The sequence below is a fragment of the Ptychodera flava genome, chromosome 15, assembly GCF_041260155.1.
Source record: "Ptychodera flava strain L36383 chromosome 15, AS_Pfla_20210202, whole genome shotgun sequence".
Classification (NCBI taxonomy): Eukaryota; Metazoa; Hemichordata; class Enteropneusta; family Ptychoderidae; genus Ptychodera; species Ptychodera flava.
In genome coordinates, this window is record NC_091942.1 from 20892685 (window position 1) to 20906753 (window position 14069).

Consider the following 14069-nt stretch of genomic DNA (forward strand, 5'->3'; position numbering starts at 1 on the left):
AAGAATTGTAAAAATTTAAGAGTATGAATATTATCTCTGAGGCGTATTTTACCTTAAATGATCGGTATTTAATATAACATCAGCCACTGTGACATTTTTTCCAGGGAATGTATTTTACTTGGATGAGAAAGGTGCATGTAAAGCCGTATTCAATGCAGATGGCGCGGTGAAGAAACTTCTATACAATGAGTACAAAGACATCTTAGTCGTGGTGACGGAAACTCTGATGCTGTCGCAGTTCAGTGTCTCGTCAGACGGTCATTGCCAGGAAATCATGAAGGTTGGTTTGTATTTTATAGTTTTGGTTTTGTCTACGGGCTGTAGATACTGGATTGCCAACACCAAAGCTCTACTTCCGTTCACTACACACTGGTTCAGTTGGAAATGTTTATCCATTTATGATGGATATTCTCAAAGGTACTTTGTTAGTGATTTTGAGAAGTTTTCTTCTCTTTATAAAGTATTTCATGTAGTCAGTGCGTGAAATCAGCAAGTGTAAGTATCACAGCCTCTCCCTCCAATAGCCTTCATATTGGTAACCAAAATCGACTTACAGAGCAGAAAAAGCATATGCTGTATTAACCCTTTCACCACCATGGTTTGGCCCAAACTCATTGTTATTGATGGTGACTGTGGACCTGTTTACTGGGAATTAGTGGTGAACGGGTTATTCCTTTCACCCCATTTCCCTGTATATAAGTCCAACTTTGCCATAGCAAACAATGAACTTGGACCAAACCATGGCAGTGAAAGAGTCAAGGTTCATCAGTGTTGATGTAGGGTTTGTAACTGGAGCTGTTCAGACAATTTACCATTTATTTACCTGTTTAATATGTAACTGTAGTATCAATGACTTACCATTACAATTTTGAAGATTGGTGTTTTGTTATGGTACATGTAATAATTTCTATGACAGCGGCCTTGAGGACTTGGTCAGATAGAGCTTGTGATTTGTTAATGCAGTGTGATAGACAAAGTTACTGTGGCTCTCTGTCTGCACACAAATTGTTGAAGTCATACACATTCAAATACTTTTCACTCGTTTTCTCTACTTCTTAGGTTAAACTTAGCGGCAAACTGGGAGACTTTCAAGTGATATGGGCTGGTAGGGGTCTACTCGCTGTAGCGACGGGAGAGACACTAATCAGGTAATTGGTGGAATTTCAGTATTGTGCCAGTATAAAGTCAGTGTTACTGTGTACAGCCCAAACTTTGGTCAAATGAACACCGAGTGTGGTACCACATTTGAAAAAAAAATGTTGTTGAATTATTCGGGGGAAAAAAGTATTAAAAATAGAAACCACAAATGCAAATCGCGTAGCATTCATTCATCCACTCAATTTTGATGCAATTCTGTCACCACAAGACAAGTTGAAAGAGCATCACTACCCAAGTCCGTCGTGTCAAATGTCATTTGTAATTTCAACATCTGGCACCCTTTATGCGTTTCTTTTCACAAATATACGCTGCACATTCGCTCAACCAGCCATGTTAATTTCACCTCTTTCACCCATAATTCTTATGCCATACGACTGATTTTGTTACAGGATGTGGGATTTGGAAAGAGATGATAACTATGTGTTATCATTAGATGGCCACCAGGGATTTGAAACTGGTGAATGCATTAATTGTTTGTCGTACTCATCAGCAAAAGGTAAGTACGATCATCAATCTCAAAGGAACTTGTTAACACATGAGTGAACATTTTCAAGGTAACAATAATAATTTCTGAAGTTTTGTCTCGCATGTGTACCAAGGATATTAGAAAATGAAAAATTGAAAGGAGATACCAAAAGCCTGACTGTCATGTCTTGCACTTTATATATATACATAAAGCATCTCTTTGGGTCATTATGAAGTATTTTCAGAACTGTAAAAATGGACTTGTTGAATTGAATATTGAACTGAATATTTTCAAAACTGTAAAAATTGAAATTTTTGATCAAACAGTGAAGTTAGTATTTTCAGAATGTAAAAATTGAATTGAATATTGAATATTTTCAGAACTCTAAAAATTGCATATTGAATTGAATGTTCAATTGAATATTTTCAAAACTCTGAAAATTTGAATTTTTGAACTGAACAGTGACTTTAATATTTTCAGAATGAAAAAATTGAATTTTAAATTGAAATTGAATATTTTCAAAACTGTAAAAATGAATTTTTGAATTTAATATTGGATTGTACAGTAATGTTTCAAAACTGCAAATATTGAATTTTTAGTGATATCTTGCTGCAGTAAGAGAATAATAGAATCTCACACCCCCAAGGACCTGGGATCAGATTTCTCACACGAGTTGGGGATATTTTGTCTCACACGAGCTGCAGGCGAGTGTGAGACAAAATATCCCCAACGAGTGTGAGAAATCTAATCCCAGGTCCTTGGTGTGGGAGATTCTTTTTCTCACATGACCACAAAATACGTTAAAGTCACATTGGACATGTACAACATTATCCAAAATCGTGACTAGTCTGTCGTCTGCCACTGTACTTTGACCTGCTTACTTTGTAGTTCTGGTCTATGTGTTACTCGTCATGCCATTGGATAACATTTTGCGCGTGGAACAAAACAGACGGTTTATCATCCAATCAGAGTGTAATATTTACTGCAGAGTGTGGGACGGTTTCTGAGAGTGTGGGATCGATTTTTCCCACTCTGTCGATCCCGCACTCCCAGCGGCCAGGAATGTGAGAAAACCGATTTCAGTGTAATTTTCACAGAAATTGTGCTTCTCTTTGTCTTGTTCCATGGTATAGGAGTACTAGCGGGAGGCACAAACAATGGCAAGATAGCCCTGTGGAAGTATGCCCCTGCCAGTGGAGCTGCCGGTAGGAAGCAGGAAGGGGAAACCAAATGGAAGCTACAGTCGCCAGGACTCAGTGAGGGCAACATACTGCAGATCAAATGGGGTTCCAGTAAGAACTACCTGGCTGTGAACAACATTGCCAGCGTCATCATATTTACGGAACAAGTTATGAGTTCTCACTTAAAGGACGAGGTAAGTGTGTCGTTCCTGAAGAATGGATAATTCGGCAGTCTTCAAATTTACCTTTTGTCAGCAAGGTTACAATGTGATGCGGAGTTATCAAACTTATGTCTTGGCATATAGGATCAACAAGTCTTCAGTCACCAAGCCAACTCTGGCTGGCTGGTCACACGTCACACAATATTTCTGTATCAGTAAATTTTAATCCTCTTTCTACCGGGCTCCATAGACAAACCATAGAAATAAATACAACTTGGGAGAAAGAGGATTAACAAGTGATGTTTGTGTCTTGATATGTTGTGTTTTATCACAAGGCCAAATTATTCCTTGTTTTTTATCGAAAATTAAACACAACATTGAGAATGTTCAGTGAGTACACGTTTCGCTGAATGGAAAAAGATGCAAAACAGTATTTTGTAGAGGAAAATAATTTCATGCTCTAAATACGAATGAATTATGGCTGTAATGTAAAGTCGGAAAGAAATAGCTTTTAATGAAACCCTCAGGGAATTTCTGAGAATATAATAATTGTGATTTTATCCATATTGTGTTGCCATGGTAAATTATTTATGCTTGCTACTCATTAATGAGCACAAAATTTGTACCAGAAGGCCACCTTCATTGTGTTATGACTCAGGTTTATTATCAAGATAGACAATTCATTGAATGTGAACACGTGGTTATCTTCTGACGATAAACCCTGTAATTTCATTCCAGGTTGCCTGCGTCCAAGTGTCTCCCAGTGTGTTGTCAATTGACATGTACAGTTCTGGTATACATCATGATTTGAAGACCGATATTCACATCAAAGGCGTCTATGCCTCCAAGGTCAGTCCACAATTTTAAGTATTTTAGTCTTTTTTGCGACAGTTATGCAGAGATAATCCTGGCAAAGCCTTCGTAATAAAGTTGCGTCTCAAACCATCATTCACAAAATCAACAAATAAATAAACAATAAACAAAGTTCAGTGTGCTGACAGTTCTGTCAATATGTATCAGAGAACTGCGAGATGCCTACCATACAATTTCAAAGAAAGTTAATCATACTTTTTTGATGTATTTACACAGTGAATTACGACAAGGACGTGTGACAGTTCAATTTAGATCTGGTAAGGTGTGCTATCAATTTTGTTCTTTATTACAGGAACATGTTGCAATATGGAATGGTCGAAAAGTGGTAACGTATGAGATAGGACCCTCTATACGAGCAGTGGGTAAGTTAGATTTATGCTGTACATCTTCTATTCAAACCATTTCCCTACTGTATGAACTTTGGTAGCATGCTCATTCAATTGCCTCTTTCTGTTGCTAAGTCTGTTTACTGAGTCGTGCATATCCCTTGAAGCTATCTCAACATCTTTTCTCAACAATGTTAACAATGTGATGAGGTCTGCATGTCTAACCATTGAATTCTAGTGGTGAATATCAAGTGGGTCAGTCCAACCACAGTCCACATGTGGACTTTGCAGCGGGTACTTGTAGATAATGGATACATGAGGTGTGAAAAAAAGTTGACAAGACACTATACATATATAGTAGCAGATGGGTTTTGTCAACTATTTTTCACATCTCATTGAATTCAACTTATGGTGGCCGGAAACCCTATTTTTGATCCCAAATGGCATGTAGCTAAAAATATTATTTGAGCAAGTTAAAATAAAGATACAAACTTCAAACTTTCAGTGTAGCTTTGTTATATATTAAGTATCATTAAAAAATGCATAAAAGTTTTATAACCGTATAATTATGAAATTTGAGACGTATGAAAAATACTTATGTTTTTTTCATATTTTTCGAATTTAAATTTTTTTTCGCATTTTTTTCCGGCTTTTCAATAGTATGCATGCCATCAAGACTGTGTACAGCACAATTTCTGTGTCGATACTCCAGAAATGGTAATATCCATGTGAAAAAATATGGATTTTTATCAAAAACATTATCAAACTTTGCGTGTTGCATGCTAACCGCCCCGAATACGAAAAAATCCTGCCGTGCAATTGTCGGAAATAACCTCTGAAATGCATGGGAAAAACATCAATTGCGTATGTTGTTTGGTTAGCCAGAAAATTGAATTCTAAAAAACATGAAAAATGCACTAAACGAGTTGAAAATCGCTGTTTACAGTGTTTTTGGCGCCGTTGAAATCGTCCAAAACTTCCGCATTCCAATCAACTGGGTCTTTCCTGATTCTCTAGAACACCCTAGGATACGATTCCCGTGCTTAATATGGCAGCTCAAAACATTCTTCCCTGGTTCAGCTTGCTTCACAATTTGACTGGTATTGTTTTGAAAAGTCAGAAACAAGAGCGTGTGCATAGGGGAGCCGTCTCACTGCACATACGTCTTCGCAGAATGACATAGTGACTCGCAGTTGTGGCCGTGCTATGAAAGTTTGGCGCGCGTTCGGAAGAGAACGTCTATATAAGTTACATGCTCCCCACTGAGAAAACAACAGTCATGTCCGATCTGTTCTTCTGGAGGGCGCATAAAAACTCCCTAGCAATACAGACAACCGTATTTTTCATAAAACATTGTTGTTTAATTTTAATATTTTGCCATGTATTGCCTTCAGATTTTTTTTATAAATCATCTTTTTATATAACTATCATGCAAAAAATGTTTTTTTTAAAGATTTTAACTGACCCCGTAGGCTTTCTGGCCACCTTAACTCTTTCGAAACCATTCTGGGTACTGATTTCTTTGCCAGTGACTCGGTTAATTGTGTTGTTAGTTTGTTAAATGGAATATGACTATTTGTCAAATTGACAGCTCCTTGTTCCTTGATACATACGTATGCAAATCAATCAATCAATTGATCGATCAATCAATAAACAAACAATTTGTTCTTGTGCTGTACGTACAGGACCAAAGCTGTTCATCGTATCTGACCTTGTGTGCATGTACTACGCTGGAAAGCCCTATATCATGCAAAATTGATTTTATCAGCTTGTAAGGGGAGCGTAGAGAGCGCCCTCAAGTGACAGATCTTTCAGTCTAGTATATTTATTCTGGTAAATAGTTTGACTACTACTGTTAGACTATCTGTAAATCATTCTGGTAGCTGACTGTACACGTAGTATACAGATTGTATTTACCTGGTATGTTGTATCTTTAACCTAGGTACCTTTACAACTGAGTCCACCATTGTAGCAGTGTACGATCAGAATGTGTATACAACTGAACCGGGCAAAATTCAAGTGAGGACATTTCAGGTGAGTCTACATTACTGAGAAACAGCATCTTTAGGTAGAATGGCCTTGAGGACAGATATTCTGACTCTCAAACTTTTACAGTTCTTGTCTGATAAACCACCCGTGGGGGTTCATTTGAAAGCCCTTAGTGTAGGAAAAATTTTCACCATCTTAGTTATTCGAAATTCAAAAATCTTATATTTCTCTATAGAGTTAACACGGGGATGGCAGCCATTTTGAATTTCAAATATTGGTAAATTTTTGGTAATTTGTTTCTCTTGTACCAAAATTTGTAAGGTGACCCTGGTATTTGCTCTTGATTTCGAAAAAAAAAGGTTGAAAGATTCTTTTAGGAAAGTTTGAGCAAAAGTTGAAGTCTTTCACTTTCAAGGCGCATACTACTTTATGGAGTTCCTTTTATCATACTTTCTGTTTATCACATTTAATTGCTTCAAATGTCAATAATGTGAATTCAAATAAAGTACAGATGTAAGGGGCTGTATTACTGATGTGTTTTGACTGTTTTATTGACAGGGTACTGTGAAACAGCTGATCTCATTCTCGGAGATTGAAGGAGAACCGATATCCCTGGACATCAATGGTTATTTCATGGTTGTGGGAACTTCTACAGGATACATCAAAGTCTTTGATCTGTCTCGCAGGTAAGCACTGAAATGCATGCAGTGACATAGTTGAATGTTGACAACAGACCTGTCAGCTGCTGTTCTTGACCTTTGATGTTCTTGGTTAAGCACTTCTTTGAGAGTGATGCCGAAATTTCCTTTGAGACAGTACTCACCTCAAAAGTGAAAGACTTAAACTTTTGTTCAAACTTTAAGGAGACTTCAAAGCATTTCCTTTCCAAATCAGGAATAAAGTCGGGGCCACTGTGAAAAATTTGGTACCAGTGAAACAAATTATCCAATTCAAAATGGCCACCACCCCTTTACTGTCTCTATGGAGAAACATAGAATTTTTGATTTTTAAAACAGTAATCTGGTGAATATTTTTATTTACTCAATGAGCTTCAGAATGGTGGACCTCACAAGTGGTAGACCAAAAGAGTATTGTAAAAGTTTGAGAGTCCAAAAATTGAATGATTTGAGAACGGTGAAGATAATATTATGTTTTTTATATTCCGAGAATCCTTATGAAGTGTTGTTTCATATCCCTATGTCGATGACATTTTGAAAGGGCCTAGTGACTTCATTTGAAAAAAATCATGAAATAATTAATTTCACATCTGTTTTGGATTCAATGTCCATAAGATGTGCAGTTAATTTAGTTTAATTCAGTAGAACAAGATACAGCCATAGACTAGCTCTATGATATAGGGTTATGAGATTGCTAGTTGTTCAATTCAAAATGTAGACAGACATGCTTCAAGAAAAATGAGATACACATCTGTGCAGCTCATCAATTGCCAGTCAATGTCATCATCTTTTCAATATTTCTAGTATGATCAAAGGCCAGATAATTTGACAGTCTTGATAGAAGAAAACAATGTTGTGGATGTGGATTATTCCCAATGATTTTGATGTTCTTTTTTTCTATTCCGTTTCAGGGAAGCCAAGCTTCATACAAACCCCAAGTGTTTATTGGAATCTCTGCCCAAGTTTGGAACAATTGTTTCTGCTAAAATCAATTGCAATGGAACCAAAGTTAGCGTTCTTTCAACTGCAGTAAGTATTTCATCAGATATATATCCACCAGAGTTGATGATTGAGTTTTACCCTTTCCTTAATGCCATATTAAAGCTATGTAGTATTTTTTTCACAGGTTGAGAAGAGATTTTATAAAGTATTTGCTTTAAATAGAATAACATCATTAATTTGTTGCTAATTATCATTTCATTATTTTTTGTAATTTCAAAGCCATCGGGTGTTCCTGAACCAACAATGTACGTATGGGATGTGGACATGGACACAACTACAAATTTTGATTTTGCTGTCGGTCATGGAGAACAAGAGGATTTCTCACAGTCAGATGAAAAAGAAGAGGATCAAACAGATGTCGAAAGGTTTGTATCTCTCTTTTTGATATGTCAGCTGACCCAAGGATCCTACCCATCGTGCAACATTCAATATGGCCTGAATCTTTTGGTATAAATGCGTCAAATGCATGCTTAGAGACCGTAAAGTTCTCTTTGTAAATAAATAAATCTATGTCAAGTGACAGGGATAAAACCAATGTAGGATTGGATTACTGATGCAATTGCCAAATTCGTTCAGTTGCATAATTTTGTGTATCTTTCAATATGTGCGAGCCCTTGATCTGATCTAATGCTTTTTCTGGTGAAATAAACTTATCTGTTATAATGTGTGTATTTTTGTTTATTTGTAGCATCTCTTTCAAATTGCATGTGCAATACGTTTTGTTACTGAACGATGTTATATCTCATTCTAATGTCATTTTTCCAATCAAAGTACTTTTTGACAAAGTTGTCATGAATGTATTTCTATCAGTGTGTCCTCTATGCTAAACAGATGCTCGAAAAATTTCTTTTTGATGCAAGAAAATTTGACATTTTACATGTGCTGGTGTAGGAATGACACAAAGAAATGCATAGAAATTCCAAATATGGACTTAAAGAGTTCAGAAATGGTGATAGTCAGGGGAAGTTTTCTGTTTTCCCCATACATTACCTTTTGAGCAGTATATAGTGTTTTGCCATGTAGATACTTGTGCGTTATTCCTTTCCCATATGTAGTGTGTAACATTCCTGTCTTTGCATGTTGGCTGTGTGTCGCTGTCATGTGATTTGTGTAGGATGCGAAGTCTTGGCGTTCAGGTCATCATATCTGAACACTGTTACAACCGGTAGGCCCCCTTGCAAGTTGAATCTCCAGCACCGGACTCTTTGTGTGTTTTGTGATATGATATGTGTTGTATTGAATACACCGTTGATCTTACCAACTCCTCCCGTGTCTTTCTGTGAGCTTTCCTTCATTTTATGTCAACATCACCCCAAGTGCACTGCATGGTGGTTTTAATCCAAGGACGTGCAGAATGTGGCACTTGTGTTTTCTTCCGTTTGTTTATCTATAAACAAATACGTTATACCGGTATGCCGCTTGTTCTGTGTACCTAACCTACCTGGCACTGGCATACTCAATAGTTTTCGCAGACAACACTTGATATTAGCACACCATCCCACTTGGTGAATCCTATAATACCCAAATATCCTATATGTATGCACATGTGAATCGATCCTGCATATCGGAAAATCCTACAAACCAATCTGTCATACGTACCCGTTTTCTCTTGTGGTAGAGTTATCTTGTAACTCATCTGCATCCATCAACATCCGTCTAACTGTCTACCTGCACATCTCTCTATATCCCCACCGGTTCTGTCACTTGTCATCCTCCCTGCCTCCCCATCACGTCACTACCTATGGTTGATCACAGATACACAAAAATAACCTGATGACAGTTTCCAGAATAACTCTCAGTGCTTCACTCATCAAACTTCACAGCTTAGCAATTTGTTCGATCAGACAATTTAAGCTGTGGTTTGTTGAGGTTAGTCGAGCATTTAAAAAGATCAGTTTGATATTACAGTATATAAAAAATTTCTTGTACTCGGGTCAGTCACAATCAGGGTGCGCTAGATGATTTTCATTTGTTATGGACATATATCTGCTATTCAGACTGATATTATATTGCTTATTTGTTTCTAATAAATAGTAATAGTTGTATCTAACTTGGTCATATAAAGAAATATTGCATATATTGTGCAGGTTTGGTTGTACATCCACAAAAATGCCTTTAAAAACTGTAAAAAGTAGCGTTATGCTGTTTCACTTCAAAATGTACTTAATTTCAAAATGTTTTTTGGAACACAGTGTTAAAATTGTGGAATTTTTAGCTTACATATGTTATTGCAGAATACCTAATCTTTCTTTCACAAGTTATTTCATGTGATTATGTGCATCGGAACAGAAACTGTGGTATTTTTACCAAAACTGTAACATCGTTATGTTTTTTGTGTTTTATGACCATAAGTACATATACCTTTAGTTTATATGTAGAAAAATGGGTAAAATATTGTAATATTGAATTTAATTCCAACCTCAACATCCATGGCAAGCATTTTATACACCCAAATTAAAATAAAATTGCATATTGAATTGTTTTGTGAATAAATGAAAATGGAGATCGTTGTGGTCGGAATTTCTTGTAGCGTCCGTGACACACTCATATCTTAAGGACAATAGGAGTTATAAAAGATCTGATGTCACAGGCCTAAGTGTCAATAGGTGCCTACCTTAAATAAACAACTTATATAATTACTGTCCCTTGCATTCACTATTAATATTCCTAAAATATGGAAATGTAGCATCCGTGACGGTGTAGCATCCGTGACGGTGTTTACTACATAGTCATAATTAATAACTATTTAAAACATTTTAAAGCAGTTAATCCACTGAAACATATAAATACTAGTGTGTACTGTGTGTACATACATGGAGTTGAGTTACAAAATGTTTTCAAGGCATAAAATTGTAAATTTGCACAAAATTGATTTTTTAAAAAGTAAAAACACTCAAAAAGTTATGTTGAGCCTCAACTGTAACACTTAGATTGGTGTTTTTTAAGAATGCAGTAATCATATTGAATATGTTATTAGAATTCTAGTGAAAAGAACAATGAATTCTGTGCTGTATATGCATTTATTATTGTGTATTCCATTTCAATTCATTATGTCACGGATGCTACAATAAAATGCAAACATTGTTTTTCAGATTATAAGCCAATCTAAATGTGAAATAAACACCACATTTTATTGTTTTGTTATCACATTTTGAATTTTAAAAAATCAAGGGGGTAAGAAATGACATTTGTGTTTGTCTCCACCACTTTCACATATTATGAAGGCAGAGAGTACGAACGTAAAGTTGGCGTCATCCTCATCCTCATCCTCATCCTCAGGTGACCTTTCTAGCAGACGCTAAAATGACGCTACTCAGCATCAGCTTCAGCGTCGTATCCAAAGATTGCCGAGGTTACGCTACCCGATGATGGATAAATGATAAAATTCGCCCATAACTTAAGAAAATAACTCCATTCTTTCTCAAATTTCTTTTGAATCCTAAAACTGGTTCGCAGGTAATATTTTATCGTTAGAATATTTCATATGGACTAGTTTTTTGGAAATGTTCGTAATTTTCAGTCCATGGATCCGCGGATGTGTTTGTTGGTATCCTCTTAACTCTTGTTAAGATTTTCCAAAAATTGGTGCAAAAAAGGTATACATGGTCCGAAATTTGTAAAAATCGCCACCATGTGAGGTGATATGAAAGCCCTAATTATTCAAAGGACATATAAAACAATTAACTTGTATAACTATGACTTGAGGCCTGAAAAGTCAATGTATTAAACATAAAACCTTTGAACTTTAAGGAAATTAAGGGCTAAGAATGTTGCGTTATAACTACAACATGAGAAACGGATATTGAGAGGAGAGGTAACTAAATATTATGAAATGCAAATCCCACTGTGTTAATTAACATTTACAGTGATATGAAAATGGGAGCACATTTTTAAAGTCGTTTTTACGCTTATCATTCCATCAGACGCATTCGGGAATAATCAGATCTGACGCCGGTGGAGCTGACGCTGTAGCGTCATCCTTATCCTCATTTTCGCGTGACCTCTGAGGCTGAGGATGAGGATGAGTATGACGCCAACTTTACGCTCGTCAGAGAGTACAGATATATTATAGAACAGAGGTCAAAGGTTGGCAGACTACGTCTCTGATCTCCAGCCTCACCTAGGTGTGTGTGCGTCCCATCCCGACAGGTGTTAGAACAGCTGCAAGCCATTTCGATTTCTGGGGTGGTGTGTCAGGTACATTGTAGCAAATTTTATTGTGGGACCACACGTCAAAGTTTAACAAACCTGTTGCTCTAGCCTGATCTAGGTGTCTAGTTTTATCTTGGTTTTACACTTTAAGTAAGGCACAAGCAATGTTAACTTCTGTGTTTTTTGACGTATTGAAAGTTTGTTACTGGTATAGACATTTTTCACATACTCCAACAGATTTTTGCAGTAGTTGCTATAGCTTTCTTGTTCAATTTAAAGAAATTGTCAATATTTTGACACAATTTTCACAATTTAAATGTTTGATAGAGAAAGGTTTTGGAGAAAAGAGAAAGAAAAAACCAGATTGTTAATTGCTTTTTATATTTCAAATTGACCTAACTTTCAAGTTTGATTTTGGTAGCGTCCGTGACAAAATTACATGTCATACTAAACAGAAAATATTTCAGAAAGAAGTTCATTTTGATTACACTGAATGGTATTAATATTGTTGCTATAGCATGGTTAATTCATGACAATAAAACTTTTAGGTACAGCATACCAGCGGAAGGACATAGAGAAGTTGAAAGTCCTATTAAAAATATGATCAATATTGTTGTATTTCTCACTAAACTTGAGGTTGTGTTTATTCATGGAAAAATTAAGTAAATCATACCAAGTATAGCTTATTTTAATGCCAATATGCATCTTTTATATTGTAATAACATAAGAAAGCCTTAACAAATCATTGTTTAAAATTTTATTATGACATTTGTGTTTTGTGTACAACATTTCTGTAGCGTCCGTGACACTGCGTCGACCATATAAAACAATGTGCACTGTGGTAAAACTAAAGACGTTTGCTTCACCAAATTTTAGGAAGATATGCCCCATACCATAACCTTTCAACATATTATTTAACTGGAAGTTATCATGAACTTGAAATTTTGACCTAAGTGACACACTCTAGCGCACCCTGATTGTGACTGACCCGACTGTATATTCAGAATTTGCAAAACTTACGTGATTTCCTTTGATCGTGTTATGTGTTACTGTATTTGTAAAGAGTAACCCCAAACATGACATATATTAAGCTACGACTGTGGAAATCCGAAGGTCAGTACTGGATTTGCAAGATATATTCTATCATTTGTTTGTGGAACATAAAAACGTGATTAAAGTTCCTTCACAAACATCACAATGACTTTGGACTTTTCTGAGCAATTGTCAGTTTTGGAAACTCTGACAAAAACAGAAAACTCTGAACTGAATCTTTTTAACCTTTTTTATTTTCAACCAGAGGGCGGTCAGAAGCAGCTCGTGACATCGCCGGTCGCTATCCAGTGTCTCATTATTGGGACCCACAGGAACCTAAACTCATGGTGTGTGAAGCCAAACTACTCCCTACAACAGAGCAGACAACACCCAAGAAGTCACTCATGTCATCTGTATATGTACAGGTAAGTCTCCAATAATCTTCCATTCTCCCTGTCAGAAAAAAGTCAAAAAAGTATGTAGAATTTTGAGGGCACAGTTTTTATCGTCGCTGTCAACAACTTTAAGCTTACATGTATCTAATAGGTGGATATGTTGTGGCGTCTGTTGTCTGGCGTCCGGCAACTTTTTACATTCCAAGCTTCTTCTTCAAAACGGCAAGTTCGATTCCTTTAATATTTGGAGGACAGGTCACCAGGTATGACCTTCATCAGATTTGTTCAAATTGTGATGAAATATGCAAATCTGTATTTTTGAGGCTAATTTTGCTTTTTCTGGGCAAAAATCTTCTCCTAAACAGCTGGTCCGACAGCTTTAATATTTTGGTATGCAGGTCGTAGGGATGACCTTATTTAGATTTATTCACATTGTGATGAAGTTTCATGTCATTTAAAGTTTATGTGGAACCAAAATATTGCATTCTGAAGAACTTCAATGTCAATAAAAAGTGATTTTAAATTTTATATAACAGCCATGTAAGGCTGTATCAGTTGATAGAATGATAAGTCAAAGAGAAACATGATTGTGTTTAAAAAAATGGAATAAAAAAATGAGACATCTGAACCATACAGCACATGACAATATTGATAAGT

General features: G+C 36.1%; 1 protein-coding gene across 2 annotated transcripts in view; it reads left to right on the top strand.

Moving 5' to 3' along the window:
• The window catches only part of LOC139151503 (intraflagellar transport protein 140 homolog), a 51205-nt gene that overhangs the window by 14020 nt on the left and 23116 nt on the right, over positions 1–14069 (top strand). For both annotated transcript variants that reach the window (XM_070724360.1, XM_070724359.1), the window contains exons 6-16: positions 105–280; positions 1060–1148; positions 1548–1654; positions 2758–2999; positions 3705–3815; positions 4132–4201; positions 6108–6199; positions 6713–6840; positions 7743–7860; positions 8053–8198; positions 13283–13442. In XM_070724360.1, coding sequence (XP_070580461.1) covers positions 105–280; positions 1060–1148; positions 1548–1654; positions 2758–2999; positions 3705–3815; positions 4132–4201; positions 6108–6199; positions 6713–6840; positions 7743–7860; positions 8053–8198; positions 13283–13442 — 1439 coding nt within the window. The remainder of the gene's footprint in view (positions 1–104; positions 281–1059; positions 1149–1547; positions 1655–2757; positions 3000–3704; positions 3816–4131; positions 4202–6107; positions 6200–6712; positions 6841–7742; positions 7861–8052; positions 8199–13282; positions 13443–14069) is intronic.